Raw genomic sequence first — 20,315 nt, forward strand, 5'->3', positions numbered from 1 at the left:
ACTGGGCTAAACCAACAGAAAAACAAGAAAACGGCAGAATTAAAGCTCCACGTGCACTTCTACCTCCATCCCACGTGCACACACAACCCTTCAGTGCCTACAAACAATCTCAGCGTGGTAATTCCCCAATGCCACGAGCATGGTTGTTCTTCACCAGCTTCCAGCAGCCCCTAAATTAGGGTAAAAACCCCACAAGTTACCCTCTGCCTCCTTGTTGGTACCTGCACCACAACCACCCTAGAAACAAAGAAACCAAGAAACAAAGAAATAGTTTTTATTCAGCTAAAAAAGCACCTTGGACCCAGTGTAGGGCGTGGGATGGGAAAGATGGAGCACAGCTCTGGCTTCACTTGGATTTCACAGCCATTCCTTGGAAGCCCAGGCCAAGCGTGAGTCAAACGGGGCTGTGCCGGTGACAGAGCCTGAGCTGGAAAGGGAAACGTCATCCAGGAGGGCTCCAAACACGTCACTTGTGAGACATCAACCCCCTCACTCCAGGAGCTTTCTTGCTCGAGGTTCACACACGTCAGGCACGGACGAGGCACTGGGGGCTGCAGGGATTATGAGCAAGGAGAGGGTGTAAAAGAGCGTCCCAAACATAGGGAAGATGTGGCAGCTACGGGAGAGGGATAAAAGGTCAAACACGCCACACTCAACATGTTAATTTGGTTTTCAGCCCAAACTTCCACCCACAGACTGAACGCAAAGGCAGCCCCGGGAGCGCCAGCCCTCGCCCACGGCGTGAGCAAAGTCTCATTCATGGAACCACCAGGAACGTGTGGCTGCACCTCAGAGTTTTTGTGTCGGCTGCAGCCCAGGGCAGGGGACAGCTCTGGTGCCCAGAGACAAGGTGGCCTCGTCTCCTGGCCCCACCATCCGTGGTGGGAAGGTGTGATGGTACCAGTTCTTCCCACGGAAAGACAAAGCCTTCCTGCACCTCAGCTGGGCTGAGCTGGAAAATGCTTCCAAAGGGTAATGTGGAAAATCCTGTGGCTGGAGGAGCCCGTGGGACAGCTCAAGGCAGGCTTATGGCTCTGGGCAAGAGTTGGTTCATCCCCTCAGCCCGGGCTGGGCCCAGCTTTGCATTTGCTGCTTAAAAATAACCTCAAATATACAAAAAACCCCACACTGAGTGTCCTGCACCTCCGAAGAGCTCCATCCTCTCCCACTGACAGCTGTGAGGAGGCAGGAGAGCCAGACACTCACTGAAAAACAGGGAAATTTTTTAAGGAAAGACTGGACGTGGCACTCAGTGGTCTGGTTTAGTTAACATGGTGATGTTGGGTCACAGGTTCGACTGGATGATCTCAAAGGTCTCTTCCAACCTGACTGATCATGTGAGTCCCTCCCAAGCCAGGAGCCCTGTGGGCTTTTCCCTGTCCTTCCAACCATGCCCAGTCTCGAGGGGGCAGAGTTGATGGGAACCCCAGTAATCCCGGACCCCTCACACCCAGGAGGTGCCCACAGAGAGAAGCCCTGAGGATGACACCTCTCCCCAATGCAAGGGCTGCACACCGGCGTCCCCTCCCTGCTCGGGCAGCTCCTCAAGGAGCCCCAGGCAGCGTCGAAACCCCTCAGAGATGCTCCCAAGACCCCCTCGTGGAACTCAGCATCACACACCAACCCACACGCAGCTCCCGCCGCTCTGAGGGGGCCCCGCCTCAGCCGCGCCTTTTATACCGCCCGCGCGCCGCAGGTGGCCCCGCCCCGCCGTGTGACGTCATCGCGGCGCGCGGCAGCATGGCCGCGGCGGTGCCGCCCGGGGTGGCGCCGGTTCGAGCCCGGTGAGTGCGGGGTCGGGGCTGTCCGGCCCCGCCACGGCCCCCGCCGTCCCCCGGGACCCTCCACCACCCCCCTGGGGCTTGCCCGACCCCTCTATGAGCCCTCCAGGACGCGCCCGGCACCTCCATACCCCCCGCCCCGGTACATCCCTGGTCCCTCTGTAATCCCCCCGGACGCGTCCGGTCCATCCGTAACCACCCCAGTCCATTCCTGGCCCCTCCATGAGCTCCCCCAGTATGTGCCAGGCTCCTCCATAACTGCATCAGTACGTTCCCGATCCCTCTATAACCCCTACAATACCCCGGTACATTCCCGACCTCTCTAAAATCCCCCCCCTCGCCCCCAGCGTGTTCCCAGCCTCTTCGTAACTCTCCCAGTACATTCCCAAACCCTCCATAACCTCCCCGGTACGTTCCCAGCTCCTCCATAACCCCCCCAGTCCATCCCTGACCCCTCCATAGCCCCCCCCACTAAATTCCCAGCCCCTCCATAGCTCCCCCCAGTACATTCCCAACTGCTCCATAACCCCCCCCAGTCCATGCCCAGCCCCTCCTGCCCCCCATCTCCCTGGACACCCTTCTCCCTGCTCCCTGCCATGACCAGGATGACCCAGGTGCTGCATTTCCGCAGGTTCCTCACTTCCAAGGAGGAATTCCACGCCTTCCTGCGGGCCGGGAGCGAGCCGGGAAGCCAGGTGGGAGATGAGGGCGAGGAGGAGAAGAAGGAGGAGGACGAGGAGAAGAAGGAGGAGCAGGAGGAGCAGGTCAGCAGCTGCCAGAGCGAGCCCCCCGCCAAGCGGGTGAGGGCAGAGGACCTTGGCCAGGATGAGGAAAACCAGGAAGGTGCTGGAGCAGAGGAGAAGGAGCTCCCGGAGCGGAAACGGGCCCGGGGGCAGAACAAGAGCAGGCCATGTATGAAACCCAACCACTACGAGCAGAGCAGGCTGTGCCCCTCAGTCACACAGGTAGGACACGGGGCTCTGCTCCCCACTGGCCTGGGTTAGGTGGGATTTTGGGAAGGAATTCCTGCCTGGGAGGGTAGGGAGGCCCTGGCACAGGTTGAGCAGAGAAGCTGTGGCTGCCCCATCCCTTGAAGTGTCCAAGGCCAGGTTGGAGCAACCTGGGCTAGTGGGAAGTGTCCCTGCCCATGGCAGGGGGTGGAATGAGATGATCTTAAAGGTCCCTTCCAATCCAAACCATTCCAGGGTTCTATGGAAGCCAACTCTGTTGGCTGGGAGAGGGGGAAGTGGGATGAGCTGAGTGGGACAAGCAAAGCGTCACCTTCCCTGAAGTGGCAGCACTAAAATGTCCCCTCAGGTGGGTCCCTCGCTCCCCTCCTGCAGCACATTCCCACACTGGAGTTCCCGGGACCATTCCACGTGTCACCTGACATCACCAGGGGGGCTCAGGTGCTCAGAGCAGTTGTGGGCTGGGGCAGGTTCGGCCTCACCTGGGCTGTGCCGCTCCATCCACCCCTGAGCCGAGGCCTTACCCCGCTCCCTGTTCTCCGAAGGGCTGTCCAGGGAAGTGCTTTTACGGCCCCCGGTGCCGCTTCCTCCACGACGTGGGCGAGTACCTGGCGGGGAAGCCCTCGGACCTGGGCCAGCGCTGCGTCCTCTTCGACACCTTCGGCCGCTGTCCCTACGGGGTCACCTGTCGCTTCGCCCGCGCCCACCTTGGGGATGGCCACCAGAACATCGTCAACGCCGCCCTGGCCCAGCAGTGGGAAGGGAAGCTGCTGGTGAGGAACAACCTCTCCAAGGACCTCCAGCACCAGCTGCGCAAGAGGAAGTTCGTCTTCCAGAAGGCCGAGGAGTATCTGCGTGGGCTCAAGCCCCGCGGAGGCGACGGGAAGGGAGGCAAAGCCACGGGGGAGCAAGAGGTGTCCAACTGCGCAACACCCCAGGAGGGCCTGGGGGATGGAGACAGCCACGAGTGCCCTGTGCTGCAGGAACAGGGAGAAGATCCCAAAGCAGAGGCCTTGCAGAGCCCCAGCTCCCGAGGGGATGGGGTTGCTCCCTCCGTGCCGACCGTGGGCCCGCTGACCGACGAGGACGTCACGAAGCTGCGGCCGTGCGAGAAGAAGAAGGTGAGAGTCCGGTCAAGGGCAGGTGACCCTTGTGTGCTGCTCCAAGGGTGGGGATTGTGTGTGGAAAGATGGAAGAGAGACCCTTTAGAGACACCTTTGAGACCCTTTAGCTGGGGGAGGCAGGCAGAGGACAGAGCTCCCGGGCTCCATGTCCCTGTCATGGTGGGAAGGATGCGGGAAGGTGAGTGCTCATGGGTCTGGAGTTGGCCTTGGAAGGGTGAGAACCAAGAGAAGCTGCAGCCCCTGGATTTTCCAGGTCCTGGAAGGAGGGGCTGAGCTGTCAGAGAGGATGGAAGAGCAAGGAGAGCTGAGGCTGGGCTGGGTTGTATGTGCTGCAGTGTCTTCCTCCCCTCATCCTCCTCACCTCCATCCTTGCTTCCATAAACCAATCCCTCTCACCTCAGTATCTGTAATTGCTGTGAGGTCTCTCCAAGCTGAGCAGTGAAAACAAAATGAATGGTTCAATTTTCTGCTTCTTTTATGCAAGTGAGACGTTCCCTGGGGATAGTTTGAGGTTCTAAAACAAAACCAGTGTCCTCCTGGGTTTCCCACTGGGTTTTACCCAGAGCAAGGGATAAAAACTGGAATATCTTATATATGGAAGAAATTCCTCCCTGTGAGGGTGGGGAGGCCCTGGCACAGGTTGGGCAGAGAAGCTGTGGCTGCCCCATCCCTGGAAGTGTCCAAGGCTGGGTTGGATGGGGTTTGGAGTGACCTGGGATAGAGGAAGGTGTCCCTGCCCATGGCAGGGGGTGGCACTGGATGATCCTGAAAGTCCCTCCCAACACAAACCATTCTATTGATTCTACAATTCCATGATCATCACCACTGCTGCCTCAGCTCTGATGATGGTCCTCCATCCTTGTTTTCCAGCTGGAAATCCAAGGCAAGCTCTACCTGGCTCCACTGACCACGGTAGGTTGATAACTTTTGTCCATTTGTCAAAACTTGCCGTTGCCGCCGTCGGAACGGAGCAGATCTCCTGACAATCCCTGTCCCTGGCAGTGTGGGAACCTCCCTTTCCGACGGATTTGCAAACGCTTCGGAGCAGATGTGACCTGTGGAGAGATGGCTGTGTGCACCAACCTGCTCCAGGGCCAGTCCTCGGAGTGGGCCCTGCTCAAACGCCACCACACCGAGGATATTTTCGGGGTGCAGGTGAGTGTTGTCACCTCGATAAAACCGAACTCCCGAGGAGAAAAGCGGCCTCTGGAGCTCATGGAAGCTTTGGCTCCCTTTGGCAGCTGGAGGGAGCCTTTCCAGACACCATGACCAAGTGTGCAGAGCTCCTGAACAGGACAATCGAGGTGGATTTTGTGGACATCAACGTGGGGTGTCCCATTGACCTGGTCTACAAGAAGGTGAGTTGTGGGGCACGTTTTCCTTCCTTCCATGGATCCTTGTCTTTTCCCTTATCCTCTGCTGCCTGACCTGCTCCTGCCAGGCTGATCCAGAGCTCCCAGTTCATTTATGGGCACTGGACCTCAGCAAGAAGGTGAATAAGCTGCTCAAGGAGCAGGGAATGGCTGTCTTTTCCTGGCAGAATTTGGGAGGAGAGGGCTGTGGGCTGGTGGGTTTTTTTTGTTAAAGAATCCTTTTTCTGCAAGCCTTGAGATGCTCCAAGTCTTTCCTGCATTCCCTGAGCAGCTCCAAGGACTCTTCACTATGCAAGGAAGCGGAAAGTCTTGACTGTGCCACGTTTTGTCCCTCAGGGAGGAGGTTGTGCTCTCATGACTCGCTCCAACAAGTTTGAACAGATTGTCCGTGGGATGAACTCGGTGAGTCGGAGCACCTGGAGATGATGGAGCTGATGGATCCACCTCCTGCCTGGGCCTGGCCTCATTCTCCACTCCTGCAGGTGCTGGATGTGCCTCTAACGGTGAAGATCCGGACTGGAGTGCAAGAAAAGATTAATGTGGCTCATAAAATCATCCCCAAGATCCGGGAGTGGGGAGCATCCATGGTCACGGTACGGGAATACTTGTGGTGGTGTGAGATTGGGAATTCTGCACGTCAGCCTGGAGACAAGGTGGGGGTGACCTTCCCCTGCCCCAACAGCTCTTTCAAACCCCTTGGAGCAGATCTGTGCTCCATTTTAGTGTTCTCTGCTAACCCAAGAGGAAAATTCAGGAGCAGAAAGTGTTTTCCTTGTTGCTCCTGGGACACCTTCCACTCTCCCAGGTTGCTCCAAGCCCTGTCCAACCTGGCCTTGGACACTTCCAGGGATGGGGCATCCACAACCTTATGGAGATGGTTCCTGCCGAAGTTTCAGCCAGGGAAGCCTCGTTCTGTCAGGGCTGGGGACATAATGGGACCAGCTCATTGTGTGGGGGTTAGTTCCTGCCCACGGGGAATATTCCCATTCCCTGTGAACAGCCACTTCTTGCTCTGGCTCACAAATAGCCAAAATGTCACCCCAAAAGCCTCCATCCCACTCAGCTATGCCCAGCCCTTCCTGTAGGTCCAGAGGTAGATCCAGAGGTAGATCCTGAGGGATCCCTTACCCAGTTCTCTTTGTCAGCAGCGCTGGGCTGTAGATCCAAAGGTAGATCCTGAAGTAGATCCAGAGGTAGATCCTGAGGGATCCCTTTCCCAGCTCTGCTCACCCCTTCCTCAGCCCCCTCCATCAGCAGTTCCTGGGCTGTAGATCCAGAGGAAAATCCCAAGGGATTCTTTACCCAGGTCTGCTCTGTGAGCAGCTGCTGGGTGGTAGATCCAGAAGCAGATCCTGAAGAAGATCCTGAGGTAGATCCCAAGGATCCCTTACCCCATCCTGGTGTGATTCCCTTTGCTGGAGCACGTTCCTCCCATCCTGCCCTGCCTCTCCAGCGAGGTCTGAGCGGGATCTCTCCCCCAGCTCCACGGCCGATCCCGGGAGCAGCGGTACACGCGGAGCGCCGACTGGGAATACATCGCCGAGTGCGCCAAGATCGCCAGCCCCATGCCCCTGTTTGGTACGTGAGTCTTGTTCCTTCACCTCTTTGATTTGAAATACCTTTAAAAAAAGGGAAAAAAACCCAGATTCCCAATGATATTTAGCCTGGGGGAAAGTTTGGAGCATCCCTGGTGGAGTTACCGGCACCTCTACTTGTGTTTGGGGATGAGGAGAAGGGACAGGTAGGACATGAACCACTTGGGTTTTACCGGGTGCTTTTTGGGCCCCTGTGGCACAGACAATCCCCAAACCTTCCAGGTAGGAGCTGGGAGTGGAGGAGAAGAGAGGAGAAGGCTCCTCTTTTCCTTGTAAGAGGAATCATAAATATCCACCCCATAAACATCCCTGGGAATCTCTAACCTTGGCTCTTTGAACAGTCTGGTTCTTGGACTGTGTGTCCATTTTGAATTTTATCTCGTGCCTGGATTAACTCATTTTGACTTGTCCTTATGGCTCACTTTGACCTCTGGCTTCTCCCTCCTTTCCGGGCAGGAAATGGGGATATTTTATCTTACGAAGATGCAAATCGAGCCATGGAGATGGGAGTTTCTGGAATCATGATTGCAAGGCAAGTGCTTGTGTTTCCCTTCACTTCTGAGCTCTTTTTGGTTCCAGAGTTAAAAAAAAAAAAGGAATTTAAAAAAATCCCTAAACAACCCCCAAAACACAAGAAGTTTGCTCGTGTTGAAACTGCTCTGAAAATTGATAAAATCAATTTGGATCGGTGGGAAGTTCCAGCAGCTTCTTGTTGGAATGAGAAACAAAATTAAAAGCAGCATTGGCTGGTAAAAAGGGCTGGGAAGTGACTAAAATCAGTTGGCATCTTCAGGAGAATCAGTGATGGGAATAACAATGCCCCTTTTTTTTTTTTTTTTTTTTGGCTGCAGAGGGGCACTCATCAAACCATGGCTTTTCACCGAAATTAAGGAGCAGAGACACTGGGATATCTCCTCCGGGGAAAGGTTTGACATCCTCAAAGACTTCACCAACTACGGCCTCGAGCACTGGGGGTCGGACACTCAGGGAGTGGAGAAAACCAGGAAATTCCTGCTGGAATGGCTCTCTTTCCTGTGCAGGTAACTGTGCCCAGCCAAAACTGGATTGATCCAAGAGGATCTTTGAACAATATTTAATTAAACTCCAGCACTCACTGTTGTTCCATCCCATCCCAGGTACATTCCAGTTGGATTATTGGAGCATCTACCTCAGAGAATTAACGAGCGGCCGCCGTATTACCTGGGGAGGGACTACCTGGAGACACTCATGGCCAGCCAGAACGTGGATGATTGGATCAGAATAAGGTAATAAAATGTGGAATTTAATTTAAATTGCTAAAAAGGGAGGTGGCAGAGCCCCCGTAGAGCCACAGGGCCGTGTGACAACCGTGGGCTGAACACAAACCTCTCCTTGGGTTTGGTTTTGTCATTGTCCTTGTGTTTCTTCCCTGGAAGTGTCCCAAGGCCAGGTTGGATGAGGCTTGGAGCAACCTGGGCTAGCAGAAGGGGCTGGAACAAAATGGTCTTTAAGGTCTCTTGATTGATTCTGTGATTGATTCTTTCTTCCAGTGAGCTGCTCCTGGGCCCTGTCCCTCCCAGCTTCACCTTCCTGCCAAAACACAAGGCCAATTCCTACAGATAGGGCTGGCCAGGCCCTTTCCCGTGGCGTGGAAGCAAGAGGAGGCGTTGGGATGGGGTGTCTGGAGGAGCAGGATTCCTCAGCTGCACTCAGAAGTGGAATAAAGTTGATGTTTTTAGAAGCTGGTGGGTTTTTTGCCTTCCTGCCCCGGGCCTCAGTCCTGGCAGGAGAACATTTATTTGTGAGCAGGAGGGATCTTTGGTCTCCAGAGCTGTCCCAGCTCAGCAGGAGGCCTCTGTTCCTTACCAGGGTGTCCTTGGGAGTGACAAACTCCAAGGACAAGGAGCAGCAACATACCCCCTGCCCCTTCTGCTGCCCCCCCACAACCAGGGGGACCCCGAGCTGATGTTCAGGGGTCCAAACAGGAGCTTCTCAGAGGTTCCACAGGCTCTTTGGGTGCATGTAGGGGGTCAGCCTGGAGGGTCTCAGCGGCGTCCCAACACCTGGGGACCCAGGTGGCACCAGCAGAGGTGGGAGAGCGGTGGGCCCAGCCCCTGCAGTGCTGTTGACACCCATCACTGCCACCTCCACGGGGGCATCCCGTGGTGACAGATCCCATGGATCCCATGCTAACACACCCCCCCAGCCCCTCTGCTGACCCCAGAGGGACAGGGCACGGCTGGGGCACCGTGGGGACGCCTTGGAGCAGCCCCCCCGTCCCCCCGTCCCTCCCCAATCCCATGGACGAGCTGCTGCCTGGGGAGGTGTCATGGCGGCCCCTGTGCCCCGGTAGGTGTCATGGCGGGCGCAGGAACCGGAAGAGCCGCGTCACGTGATGCTCCCTCTTCCGGGTGCGGGCGGTGGGAGCGCCCGGTAGTGGCGGGGAGGGCACTGGGAGAACTGGGGAGAACTGGAGGGGAACTGGGGGCACAAGGAGCTCGAGGGGTGCCCAGAAAAGGGCACTAGGGGCCCACAGGGGGTACAGGAATAACTGGGGTGAGTGGGAGGCACGTGCAGGGGGGTGACTGGGGGGCACTGGGGGTGACTGGGGGGCACTGGGGTGACGGGGGAAGGGTCCGGGGGGAGCTGTGAGGGGGGCATAGGAAGTGTGACGGGGGGACTGGGAGGGTGAGGCAGGGCTAACTGGGAGGATAACTGGAGAGCACGGGGAACTGGGGGGGTACAGGAGCACTAACTGGGGAGACTGAGAGGGTACAGGAGCACTAACTGGACAAACTGGGGAGCACAAGGTGGATAACTGGAAAGGTACATAAGCACTAACTGGGTGAACTGGGGAGCCCAGCGGCGATAACTGGGGGCACAAAGGGAACTGGGAAGGGTACAAGAGCACTAACTGGGCAAACTGGGGGGGTACCGGAGCACAAACTGGGGGGCACAGGGGGAACTGGGAGGGTACACAAGCAATAACTGGGGGGGCCCAGCGTGGATAACTGGGAGCTCAGGAGGGACTGGGCAGGTACAGAAGCACTAACTGGGCAGCCCAGCATGGAAAACTGGGAGGCATGGGGCAACTGGGAGGGTACACAAACACTAACTGGGTGAACTGGGGAGCACAGCGTGGCTGACTGGGGGCACTGGGAGTGACTGGGAGGCACGGGGTGCTGGGGGGGTCACACCAGGGGTGCTGGGGGGGGGTCCCTCCCCGCTGAGCCCAGGGCAGGGGGGCTGTTCCCACAGGATGCTGTCGCGGGGCCGGCGGCTCCTGCGCTCCTGGAAATCCCTGTTCACGGGGAGGCTCCTGCTCCTCACCAACACCCTGAGCTGCGGGGGCCTCCTGGCAGCTGGAGATTCCCTGCAGCAGGAATGGCACCGCCGGAGGCACCCGGAGAGCCAACACCAGCTGGGCCGAACTGGTGAGGGACTGGGAGGGGGGGGCAGGACAGGCTGGGTGACTCCCACTGCCAGAGGGCAGCGTTGGATGGGGTACTGGGAAGGAATTCCTCCCTGTGAGGTTGGTGAGGGGCTGGAATGGATTTCCCAGAGAAGCTGTGGCTGCCCCATCCCTGGAAGTGTCCAAGGCCAGGTTGGAGAAGGGAAGGCTCCAGGGAGGTCTTGGGGCCCCTTCCAGGGCCTGAAGGGGCTCCAGGAGAGCTGGAGAGGGACTTGGGACAAGGGATGGAGGGACAGGATATAGGGAATGGCTTCCCACTGCCAGAGGGCAGGGATAGATGGGATATTGGGAAGGAATTCCTGCCTGGGAAGGTGGGCAGGCCCTGGCACAGGTTGCCCAGAGAAGCTGTGGCTGCCCCATCCCTGGAAGTGTCCAAGGCCAGGTTGGAACACCCTGGGCTAGTGGAAGGTGTCCCTGCCTGTGGCAGGGGGTGGGAGTGGATGGGCTTTATGGTCCCTCCCAACCCAAACCAATCTGGGATTCTGTGATTTATGGAACCCCCCTCCTGGCTGCTTCTCCCAAAAGTGGATTCAGCTCTGGGGAAGGCACAAAATGTGACCCTGTCTGTGACAACGAGGAATTAATCACAGAATCCCAGAATGATTTGGGTTGGGAGGGACCTTAAAGCCCATCCAGTCCCACCCCCTGCCACAGACAGGGACACCTTCCATTATCCCAGGTTGCTCCAACCTGGCCTTGGACACTTCCAGGGATGGGGCAGCCACAGCTTCTCTGGGCAACCTCTGCCAGGCCCTCCCCACCCTCCCAGGGAAGAATTCCTCCCTAATATCCCATCCATCCCATCTAACCCTGCCCTCTGGCAGTGCAAATCCTCCATCCCTGCCCCTGGTGTCGTTCCCAGGTCGGATGTTTGCCGTTGGCTGCAGCATGGGCCCCTTGATGCACTACTGGTACCTCTGGCTGGACTCGGCGTTCCCGGCGCGGGGCGTGCGGAGCCTCCGGACGGTCCTGAAGAAAGTCCTCATCGACCAGCTCGTGGCATCACCCGGCCTGGGCGCCTGGTACTTCCTGGGTACGTGTGGCACCGCGGGCTGGGAGTGGGATTCGTGGAATCCTGGAATATCCTGAGCTGGGAGGGATCATCCAGTCCAACTCCAGGCCCTGCCCAGACACCCCAACAATCCCCCCCCTGTCTCTCAGAGCGTCGTCCAAGAGTTCTGGACATGTTCCCCAGGGTTTGCTTTTGTTCTTCTCCACCCCCTGCCCCTCTTTATTGAAGGAGTTGGGCCTTGATTTGTCCCCTACGAACACAGAAACATCCACAGCAACAATGCAGCAGGATTTCTGTAGAATCCTGGAATATCCTGAGTGGGAAGGGACCCACAAGGATCATCAGGACACCCCAGCAATCCCACCCTGTCCCTCAGAGTGTTGTCCAAGCCCTCCTTGAGGACTGGCAGCCTTGGGGCTGTGCCCACGGCCCTGGGGAGCCTGTTCAGTGCCCCACCACCCTCTGGGGGAAGAATTTCTCAATATCCAACCTAACCCTCTCCTGACTCAGCTCCAGCTGCTCCCTGGGTCCTGTCCCTGCTCACCTGAGATCAGTGCAGCCCCTGTGCTTCCCCTTCCATTTCCTGGAGCTCCCTCCCTCTGGATGGTGCTTCAGTGCCCTTCCCTCCCGTACTGAGAGGGTTTTGGGGGCCCTTTCCACATCTGGCACTGAGATGGCAATTCCCATCCATGCTCCCACCCCCACTGACTCTGTCCCCACAGGCATCGGCACCCTGGAAGGTCATTCTCTGGAGGAGAGCTGGGATGAGCTCAAGGAGAAATTCTGGGAGCTTTACAAGGTAAACCCACCCCTGAGCTCTCCCTCCCTCCCCTGGCACATCCCATGGATCCAGTGGGAAGCATCCAGCTGGCTCCCTGCTCCCCACAGGCCGACTGGTGCGTGTGGCCGGCGGCTCAGCTCCTCAACTTCCTCTTCGTCCCTCCCACCTACCGGGTGGTTTATGTCAACGTGGTCACCCTGGGCTGGGACACCTACCTGTCCTACCTCAAACACAGGGTGAGTCCCCTGGGCTGGCACTGTCCCTGTCCCACCCCAAACACCATCCCTGTCCCACCCCAAACACCCAGTGAGTCCCCTGGGACTGTCCCTGTCCCACCACAAACACCATCCCTGTCCCACCTCAAACACAGAGTGAGTTCCCTGGGCTGGGACTGTCTCTGTCCCACCCCAGACACCCAGTGAGTCCCCTGGGACTGTCCCTGTCCCACCTCAAACACAGGGTGAGTTCCCTGGGCTGGTACTGTCCTTGTCCCACCCCAAACACTGTCCCTGTCCCACCTCAGACACCCAGTGAGTCCCCTGGGCTGGGACTGTCCCTGTCCTACCTCAAACACAGGTATAGGACTGTCCCTGTCCCACCCCAAACACCCAGTGAGTCCCCTGGGCTGGGACTGTCCCTGTCCCAACTCAGACACTGTCCCTGTCCCACCTCAAACACAGATCTGGGACTGTCCCTGTCCTACCTCAAACACTGTCCCTGTCCCACCTCAAACACCCAGTGAGTCCCCTGGGCTGGAACTGTCCCTGTCCCACCTCAAACACCCAGTGAGTCCCCCTGGGCTGGAACTGTCCCTGTCCCACCTCAAACACAGGTCTGGGACTGTCCCTATCCCACCTCAAACACCCAGTGAGACCCCTGGGCTGGCACTCTGACCAGTCTGGAGGGTGCCCAGCTGATCCCATTATCCCTGTTTTCCAGCCTAGAGCCGCTCCAAGCCCCAAGCAGGACTCTCCTCAGGAGGAGCAGCAGCGCAGTGCCAGGGCATAGAGAGGTGGATGTGGCGCTTCCAGAGGCTCCTGCCTGCAGCAAATGGCATTTTTGGGGGGGGCATTGTGGCCCCTGGGGATTGATCAACCCAAGGGGAGTGATGGCTGGAGACCACCAAGGCCAGACCCCCCCCCAGCCACGTGCCTCTTGCTGATTAACCCATCTGCTAATTAGGATGGGTTGGGGTTGTGTTGGTAACAATCTCCTGTTGCAGGATGACCTGTAAAGTGATTTCTTCTGGGATTTACCCCTGGAGCCGGGGTGAGGAGCTGCTGCAGCCCCCAGGAAAGGGCTCTGGTGCTTTCCCTGGCTGCTCCAGGCTGGATTTGTTCCCTCTCTCCAGAGCAAACTTGCTCCTCTCCAACCTCCTCAGATCCACTCCAGCCACTCAGATCCTCACTAATTAATCAGGAAGGAATTCTTCCCTGTGAGGGTGGGCAGGCCCTGGCACAGGGTGCCCAGGGAAGCTGTGGCTGCCCCTGGATCCCTGGAAGTGCCCAAGGCCAGGTTGGAACAACCTGGGCTAGTGGAAGGTGTCCCTGCCCGTGGCAGGGGGTGGCACTGGATGAGCTTTGTCCTTCCACTCCAAAGCATTCCATGATTCATTTTGCCTGCTTGGCAGAGGGAGGATGCCCCTCTGCAGCTCCTCGTTCCTTCCCCTCCTGCTTTTTGTCTTGCAGCTCAAGGATGGAATCACTCCACTCCCCCACCCTCTGCTCCTGTTCCCCCCATTCCCCCCTTCCCACCCCCCTGGCTGTGGGGGCTGGAGCCTCCCAGCTGGGATATAAATAGGGGTGTGATCACACCAGTCTGCTCTGCCGAGCCTGGGAGGCAGCTGGGAGGGGGGGTTGGAGGCAAATTTTAGCAGGATTTGGACCATCCCATCCTCCTTCTCCCAGCCCTGGGCGAGCTGGACACTCCCTGCATCAGCCAGGAGCTGAATTATTTCCAGTATCAATGAAAACTGCCTAAATGTGATTTTTTTTTTTCCTTAGTTTTCAAGCTGTGCCTTAAGGCTCTGCTCTTGTGCCTCCTGGTGTCACAGCCCTGGAGGGACACAATCCCTCCTTCCACAGCAGCAGGAGCCAGTTGGGGAATAATAATTAAAAAAAAAAAAAAAAAACAACAACAAACCCCAGATAATTTTGGCTCCTCTCTGGCAACTCAGGGACACCCCAGAGCAGAGGGTGCACCCCACTGTCCCCTCTGTGCCCACAACGACCCCGAGGGACCTGTGTGATCAGCATCAATTTATTTCTTCACAACATTTCTTTTTAATACAGTGATTTTTAGGAAATTGTACCCTTTTTTTTTTTGTTTTGTTTTTTTTGACACTTTTGACATTTGTACAGTACAGTGTAACTCTTCCATAAGTAAACTTCACAAAAAAGAGGGAGGGGGCTGGAAAAGGGGGGAGAGGGAGGAAGATGGAATTATGGGAGGGGAGGGGAAAGAGGGGAAGGGGAAAAAAAAACCCTGTGAAATAAAAGACACGGCGCTCCAAGAAAAAAAAAATAAATAAAGGGCAGCTCTTGTCATTGCTACGGGAATATCCACTTATTCACAGTCTCCACAGAAGCACAGTACTACAGGAACACGAGATTCCCAAATCCCTGGAGCAAACCAGCAACACTCTGCTCGTCCCCCCCCCCTCCAAACCCCGGGGCTGATTCACTCCAGGTCTCTTGGCCTCGCTGATGTTACTTAATGAACTCATTTCCTTTTAAATCTTTTAAATAATAAGAGATTTCGGTTTGTTTTTTGTGGTTTTTTTGTTTGTTTGTTTGTTTTTTTTAAAGTGATATTCACAAGCAAGGTTACCACACCAAAAAAAAAAAAAAAAAAAGGAGGAAAAAAAAAAAAGAGAGGAAAAAAAAAATCAAAATATATATATATATATATATAAATGCACCACCACGGCCACAGCACAGCAGGTCACAGCGTCACTTCCTACGCCTATTTACAAGGAATCTCTGTATGTACAAGGAGGAAGACGGCGGGAGCATAAATTAGCATCTATTTATACAAATAAACAAGAGTCAGGAAATATCCATCCAGCTGGAGGGGCAGGAAAAGCCGGGAACAAAGAGCTCATCCCCCTTCCGGGAGCTCTTGGGGGGGGGGGGAAAGGGGGGAGCAATGCCAGGCTGGGGAGGGGGGATTTGGGGTTTGGGGGTCCTGGGGAAGCAGCCACACCCTGGGGAGGGGGGTCCTTGGGGAAGGGGGGGGTCTCCCAGAGAATGGGGTTCTCAGGGAAGGGGATCCCCAGGGAAAGGGGTTCTCAGGGAAGGGGGTGCCCAGGGAAGGGGGTGCCCAGGGAAGGGGGTCCCCAGGGAAGGGGGGGTCTCAGGGCACAGGGGGGGATCTCCCATGGGTTCTCAGAGAAGGGGATCCCAAGGGAAGGGGGTCCCCAGGGAAGGGGCTTCTCAGGGCAGGAGGGTCTCCCAGGGCAGGGGAGGGGTCTCAGGGCACAGAGGGGGGGTCTCCCATGGAATGGGGTTCTCAGAGAAGGGGATCCCAAGGGAAGGGGCTTCTCAGGGCAGGAGGGTCTCCCAAGGCAGTGGGTCCCAAGGTCAGGGGGTCCCCAGGGCAAGGGGATCCCCCAGGGAATAGGGTCCTCAAGGAAGGGGGTCCCCAGGGATTAGGGGTCCCCAGGGCAGGAGTTTCTCAGGGAAGAGGGGGGGTCCCCTCAGAGCAGTGGGGTCCCCAGGGAAGGGGATCCCCCAGGGAAGGGGGTTCTCAGGGAAGGGCTGGGGGCGATGGTTCCTTGGACAGTGATTAAAAGCAGAATGAGGGGAGTTTTCTACCAGCCCAGGCTTCAAAATAAATTAAGGGGGTGGGTTGGGGGGCACAGCCTAATGAATTATGGGGGTGTGGGTGGGGTGGGGAGCTCCTAAAGGGGCCGCAGCCCTTTGGGAGGTATCAGCAGCAATTCCCCCGCGGGACCCCCAAGAGGAGGGGCTGGGGGGGGGTTGGGGGGTGCACTGACCGGTTTTTGGGGGGGTTTGTGGAGGAGGGGGGGGGGCTGGCCCCTAGCAGGCACAGTCCTGGTGGGGAGGGGCCTGCTGGTCCGTGAGCTGGGGGCCCTGCTTGGCCCCGGTGACAGCGGGGTCGGCCGTGTCCAGCGACTCCGACATCTTCTCGCAGATGATGTCCACCAGCCGCTCGAAGGTCTGCTTCACGTTGATGTTGTCCTTGGCACTGGCCTCGAAAAACTCAAATCCTGCACGGGGTGGGGGCAGAGGGGCACAGGGGACACACACACATCAGGGTTCCAGCCCTGCCTCCAGCCCCGACAACATCGGAAACCGCCGCGGCTCCTCCTCCTCCTCCCCTCGTTAAATATTAATGAGCTGCCCAACCCGCAGTGTCCAACCTGCCCCCCACGCGGGGACACCTCGCCCAGAAACTCCCCATTCCCCCTCCCCAGCAGCTCTCAGAGGGTTTCAGGGTGGTAATAAACCCCCCCCACAGCTCAAGGACTCCGTGTTTGCCGAGTCACCAGCCGGTGTCGAAGCGGAGCAATTACAGGGAGGGAATTAAGCCCTTAATTAAATTATTTGTTGGATGATGGCCGTGGGGGAGCGTTCCCCTCTCCCCAGCTCACCCAGGTGCTCGGCGAGCTGGCGGCCCTTCTCCGAGGAGACCACGCGCTCGTCCTCCATGTCACACTTGTTCCCCACCAGCAGCACCTGGGCGTTGTCCCAGGAGTAGGTCTTGATCTGGGTGGACCTTTGGGGGAAGGAGAAGAGGGATAATGGGGGGGTGCTCCCAATGGGGGGCTGAGCAGGGCGCTGGGGGGTGGCTGGGAAGGGCTGGGGGGCACTCACCAGTCCTGCACGGCGTTGAAGGACTCCTCGTTGGTGATGTCGTACATGAGGATGAAGCCCATGGCCCCGCGGTAGTAGGCGGTGGTGATGGTGCGGTACCGCTCCTGCCCGGCCGTGTCCTGGGCAGGGACAGCAGGATATCACCCCTGGGGGGGACAGTGACACCCCTCGGGGCGCTCCAGGGGCCATGGAGGTCCCTGGGGACACATCTCTTCCCGCCATGTCACCCCCGGGGACACAGTGACACCCCTCAGGGCTCGCCAGGGGTCCCTGGGGACATGTCCCTCCCCACCAGGTTACCCCCAGGGACACAGTGACACCCCTTGGGGTGCTCCAGGGGTCCCTGGGGACATGTCCCTCCCCACCATGTCACCCCCAGGGGCACAGTGACACCCCTCAGGACTCATCAGGGGTCCCTGGGGACATGTCCCTCCCCACCAAGTCACCCCTGGGGACACAGTGACGCCCCTTGGGGCAGTCTAAGGGCCACTGAGGTCCCTGGGGACACGTCCCTTCCCACCCAGGCATCACCCCTGGGGACACAATGACACCCCTCGAGGAGCTCTGGTGCCACCAAGGTCCCTGGGGACATGTCTCTTCCCACCATGTCACCCCCAGGGGCACAGTGACACCCCTCAGGGTTCTCCAGGGGTCCCTGGGGACACGTCCCTCCCCACCATGTCACTGGGGTGGACAGTGACACCCCTTGGGGTGCTCCAGGTGCCGCTGAGATCCCTGGGGACACGTCCGTCTCCACCCTGGCATCACCCTCAGGGCTCTCCAGAGGCCACCCAGGTTCATGGGGACAAATCCCTCCCCACCACATCACCTGGGGCCACAGTGACACTCCTTGGGGTGCTCCAGGGGTCCCTAAGGACATGTCCCTCCCCACCATGTCATCCCCAGGGACACAGTGACACCCCTCGGGGTGCTCCAAGGACCACCAAGGTCCCTGAGGATGCATTCCTTCCACCCCAGCATCACCCCTGGGGACACAGTGACACCCCTCGGGGCGCTCTGGGTATCACCAAGGTCCCTGAGGACACATCCCCTCTCACCACGTCACTCCTGGGGACACAGTGACACCCCTTGGGGCGCTCTGGGTGTCACCAAGGTCCCTGAGGACACATCCCCTCCCACCACACCACCCCTGGGGACACAGTGACACCCCTTGGGGCGCTCTGGGTGTCACCAAGGTCCCTGAGGACACATCCCCTCTCACCACACCACCCCTGGGGACACAGTGACACCCCTCAGGGCCCTCCAAGGTCCCTGAGGACACATCCCCTCCCACCCCAGCGCCGCTCCCGGTGCTTCCAGCCCTTCCAGCTCCGCAGGGCGGAGCAGCCCCGACACAGCCACCCCCTCCCACCCCTCCGTGGGGGTCTGAGGGCGCCCCGGGGGTCTCACCCAGATCTGCAGCTTGATGCGCTTGTCGTTCCGATAGATGGTCTTGACCTTGAAGTCGATGCCGACGGTGCTGACGAAGGCGGGCGTGAAGGAGTCGTCGGCGTACCGGAACAGGAAGGAGGTTTTCCCGACGCTGCTGTTCCCGATGATCAGGATCTTGAACATGTAATCGAAGTTCTGGTCCGAGGATTCCTTCTGCCCATAGCGGGAGTCGGTAGCCGACGCCATCTGCAAGGCGAGGGAGAGGCCGTGACGGTCCAAGCCCCGGCTCGGAGCCGATTCCCGGCGCTGCGGGCACGGAGCCGGCGTGTTCCGGCTTGGGATGGGCGGTGGGGTGGCCACGGTGGGTCACTCGCCCCACAGGGCTCGCACAGGACACCTCCTGTCACCCCCAGCGAGGTGGGCCCGTGGTACATGTGGGGCACGTGGATCCCGGCCTTTGCCGTGGATCCCAGGGTTTCCCGCAGCCCTCGGAATGTGCCGTGGTCCCCAGGAGTTGCCGTGGATCCTGGGGTTTGCCGTGGCCCCCCAAGATTTGCTGTGGCCCCCCAGGATTTGCTGTGGCCCCCCAGGATTTGCTGTGGCCCCCCAGGATTTGCTGTGCATCCCAGGATTTGCTGTGGATCCCAGGATTTGCTGTGGATCCCAGGATTCGCTGTGGATCCCAGGGTTTCTTGCGACCCCCAGGATTTGCCGTGACCCCCAGAAGGTTTCCTGTGGATCCCAGGATTTGCCGTGACCCCCAGAAGGTTTCCTGTGGATCCCAGGATTTGCCATGGCCCCCAGGATTTGCCGTGGATCCCAGGGTTTGCTGTGGACCCCAAGGGTTTGCCACAGCCCCTGGGATTTGCTGTGGCCCCCAGGATTTGCCGTGGATCCCGGGGTTTGCTATGGATCCAGGGGTTTGCCATGGCTCCAGGGGTTTGCCATGGCCCCCGGGATTTGCCATGGATCGCAGGATTTGCCGTGGATCCCGGGATTTGCCACGGATCGCAGGATTTGCCGTGGCATCGGCAGGTGCGGCCGGGACGCCGCAGCCTCTCCTGCATCTCCCCCACAAAATGGCACCAGCGCGGTGGTGACACGGCACCGCGAGGTGCCACAGGGTGCCGGGGGGGGGGTCCCGGGGTGCCGGGGGGGTGCTGATGCCAGGCAGGGGGGGCACAGAGATGGGTGCCCACCCAGGGCTGGTGCGGGGGGATGCAGGATGGAGCACAGGGATGCCGGGAAGCGCTGCGGGGTTCAGGGTGCCGATGGAGGGGGGTGCCGGCTGCTACAGGGAGGGGGTTTAGGGTGCTGATGGGGGGGGTGCAGGGCGCTCACGGGGGGTGCACGGGGTGCTCACAGCGAGGGTGCAGGGTGCTACAAGGAGGGGGCTGGGGATGCCGATGGGTGGGGGCGCAGGGCGCTCATGGGGGGCGCACAGGGCGCTGCAGGGAGGAGGCGCCGGGTCCTGATGGGGGGGGTGCAGGGGGGGCTCAGGGCGCTCATGGGGCCGCTCCAGGCGCTGCAGGGAGGCGCCCACCGCCCGCCCGACCCCGCTGCACCCATTCGGTCCGCGCCGCAACCCCCCCTCAACGGGGACCCTGCGCATCCCCCCCGCCCTGCGCCGCATCCATCACCATCATCACCACCACCACCATCATCATCACCATCACCATCACCACCATCATCATCATCATCATCATCATCACCCCCCCCTCCGCCCCCCGCCCGCCGCCTCCCGCCTCCCCCGCTGCACCGCGCCTCCCCGCCGGCTGCCGGGCGAACCCCTGGGTGCTGGGGGGTGCCGGGGGTGCCGGGGGGTTTGGGGGGGGTCCCGGCGGTGGGTGTGGGGGGGGGTCTCACCTCTGCCGCGCTCGCTCCTCCCGCAGCGACTGCAGCAGATGCGGACCCCGGGTGACGTCGGCAGAAGGGGCGTGGCCCGCTATGCAAATGAGCCCTCGCGTCACGGGCGCGCCCCGGAGCGCGGCGCTGATTGG

At 59.0% G+C, this 20,315-nt stretch overlaps 3 protein-coding genes across 6 annotated transcripts; 2 read left to right on the forward strand and 1 right to left on the reverse strand.

Moving 5' to 3' along the window:
* The first annotated feature begins 1,711 nt into the window (after positions 1 to 1,711).
* On the forward strand, positions 1,712 to 8,561 carry DUS3L (dihydrouridine synthase 3 like). Its single transcript, XM_064637348.1, has 13 exons — positions 1,712 to 1,784; positions 2,413 to 2,746; positions 3,295 to 3,870; positions 4,744 to 4,785; positions 4,876 to 5,028; positions 5,115 to 5,231; positions 5,583 to 5,648; positions 5,729 to 5,839; positions 6,728 to 6,824; positions 7,298 to 7,373; positions 7,693 to 7,881; positions 7,978 to 8,106; positions 8,371 to 8,561. The coding sequence occupies exons 1-13, from the start codon at positions 1,741 to 1,743 to the stop codon at positions 8,441 to 8,443; spliced, it is 2,007 nt and encodes a 668-aa protein (XP_064493418.1). The 5' UTR covers positions 1,712 to 1,740; the 3' UTR covers positions 8,444 to 8,561.
* Positions 8,562 to 8,709: 148 nt separating this feature from the next.
* MPV17L2 (MPV17 mitochondrial inner membrane protein like 2) lies at positions 8,710 to 14,852 on the forward strand. Of its 4 annotated transcripts, none has more exons than XM_064637365.1 (6): positions 8,710 to 9,376; positions 10,079 to 10,254; positions 11,117 to 11,325; positions 12,027 to 12,103; positions 12,193 to 12,321; positions 13,025 to 14,852. In XM_064637365.1, exons 2-6 carry the CDS (start codon positions 10,205 to 10,207, stop codon positions 13,091 to 13,093), a joined length of 534 nt encoding a protein of 177 aa, XP_064493435.1. In that variant the 5' UTR covers positions 8,710 to 9,376; positions 10,079 to 10,204; the 3' UTR covers positions 13,094 to 14,852. The 4 variants fall into 4 exon arrangements, with proteins under 4 accessions (XP_064493435.1, XP_064493433.1, XP_064493434.1 ...); XM_064637363.1 differs by having other exon boundaries at positions 11,155 to 11,325; XM_064637364.1 differs by lacking the exon at positions 8,710 to 9,376 and adding an exon at positions 9,564 to 9,646 and having other exon boundaries at positions 11,155 to 11,325.
* Positions 14,329 to 20,265, reverse strand: RAB3A (RAB3A, member RAS oncogene family). Its single transcript, XM_064637357.1, has 5 exons — positions 20,182 to 20,265; positions 18,334 to 18,561; positions 16,924 to 17,042; positions 16,701 to 16,825; positions 14,329 to 16,316 (listed from the first exon to the last, which is right to left on the reverse strand). The coding sequence occupies exons 2-5, from the start codon at positions 18,559 to 18,561 to the stop codon at positions 16,126 to 16,128; spliced, it is 663 nt and encodes a 220-aa protein (XP_064493427.1). The 5' UTR covers positions 20,182 to 20,265; the 3' UTR covers positions 14,329 to 16,125.
* Positions 20,266 to 20,315: the final 50 nt, after the last annotated feature.

This window comes from Pseudopipra pipra, chromosome 27, assembly GCF_036250125.1.
Source record: "Pseudopipra pipra isolate bDixPip1 chromosome 27, bDixPip1.hap1, whole genome shotgun sequence".
NCBI classification, from domain to species: Eukaryota; Metazoa; Chordata; class Aves; order Passeriformes; family Pipridae; genus Pseudopipra; species Pseudopipra pipra.

Excerpts from the sequence above, each read along its gene's own strand:
- DUS3L (XM_064637348.1), top strand. The coding sequence starts at position 1,741 with ATGGCCGCGGCGGTGCCGCCCGGGGTGGCGCCGGTTCGAGCCCG. Across the intron at positions 1,785-2,412 it reads GTGGCGCCGGTTCGAGCCCG|GTTCCTCACTTCCAAGGAGG; the intron begins GTGAGTGCGGGG and ends GCATTTCCGCAG. Across the intron at positions 7,374-7,692 it reads TCTGGAATCATGATTGCAAG|AGGGGCACTCATCAAACCAT; the intron begins GCAAGTGCTTGT and ends TTTTGGCTGCAG.
- RAB3A (XM_064637357.1), bottom strand. The coding sequence starts at position 18,561 with ATGGCGTCGGCTACCGACTCCCGCTATGGGCAGAAGGAATCCTCGGAC. Across the intron at positions 17,043-18,333 it reads GCATCAAGCTGCAGATCTGG|GACACGGCCGGGCAGGAGCG; the intron begins GTGAGACCCCCG and ends GTCCCTGCCCAG. Across the intron at positions 16,826-16,923 it reads TTCAACGCCGTGCAGGACTG|GTCCACCCAGATCAAGACCT; the intron begins GTGAGTGCCCCC and ends CTTCCCCCAAAG.
- MPV17L2 (XM_064637363.1), top strand. The coding sequence starts at position 10,080 with ATGCTGTCGCGGGGCCGGCGGCTCCTGCGCTCCTGGAAATCCCTGTTC. Across the intron at positions 10,255-11,154 it reads ACACCAGCTGGGCCGAACTG|GTCGGATGTTTGCCGTTGGC; the intron begins GTGAGGGACTGG and ends TGTCGTTCCCAG. Across the intron at positions 11,326-12,026 it reads GGGCGCCTGGTACTTCCTGG|GCATCGGCACCCTGGAAGGT; the intron begins GTACGTGTGGCA and ends CTGTCCCCACAG.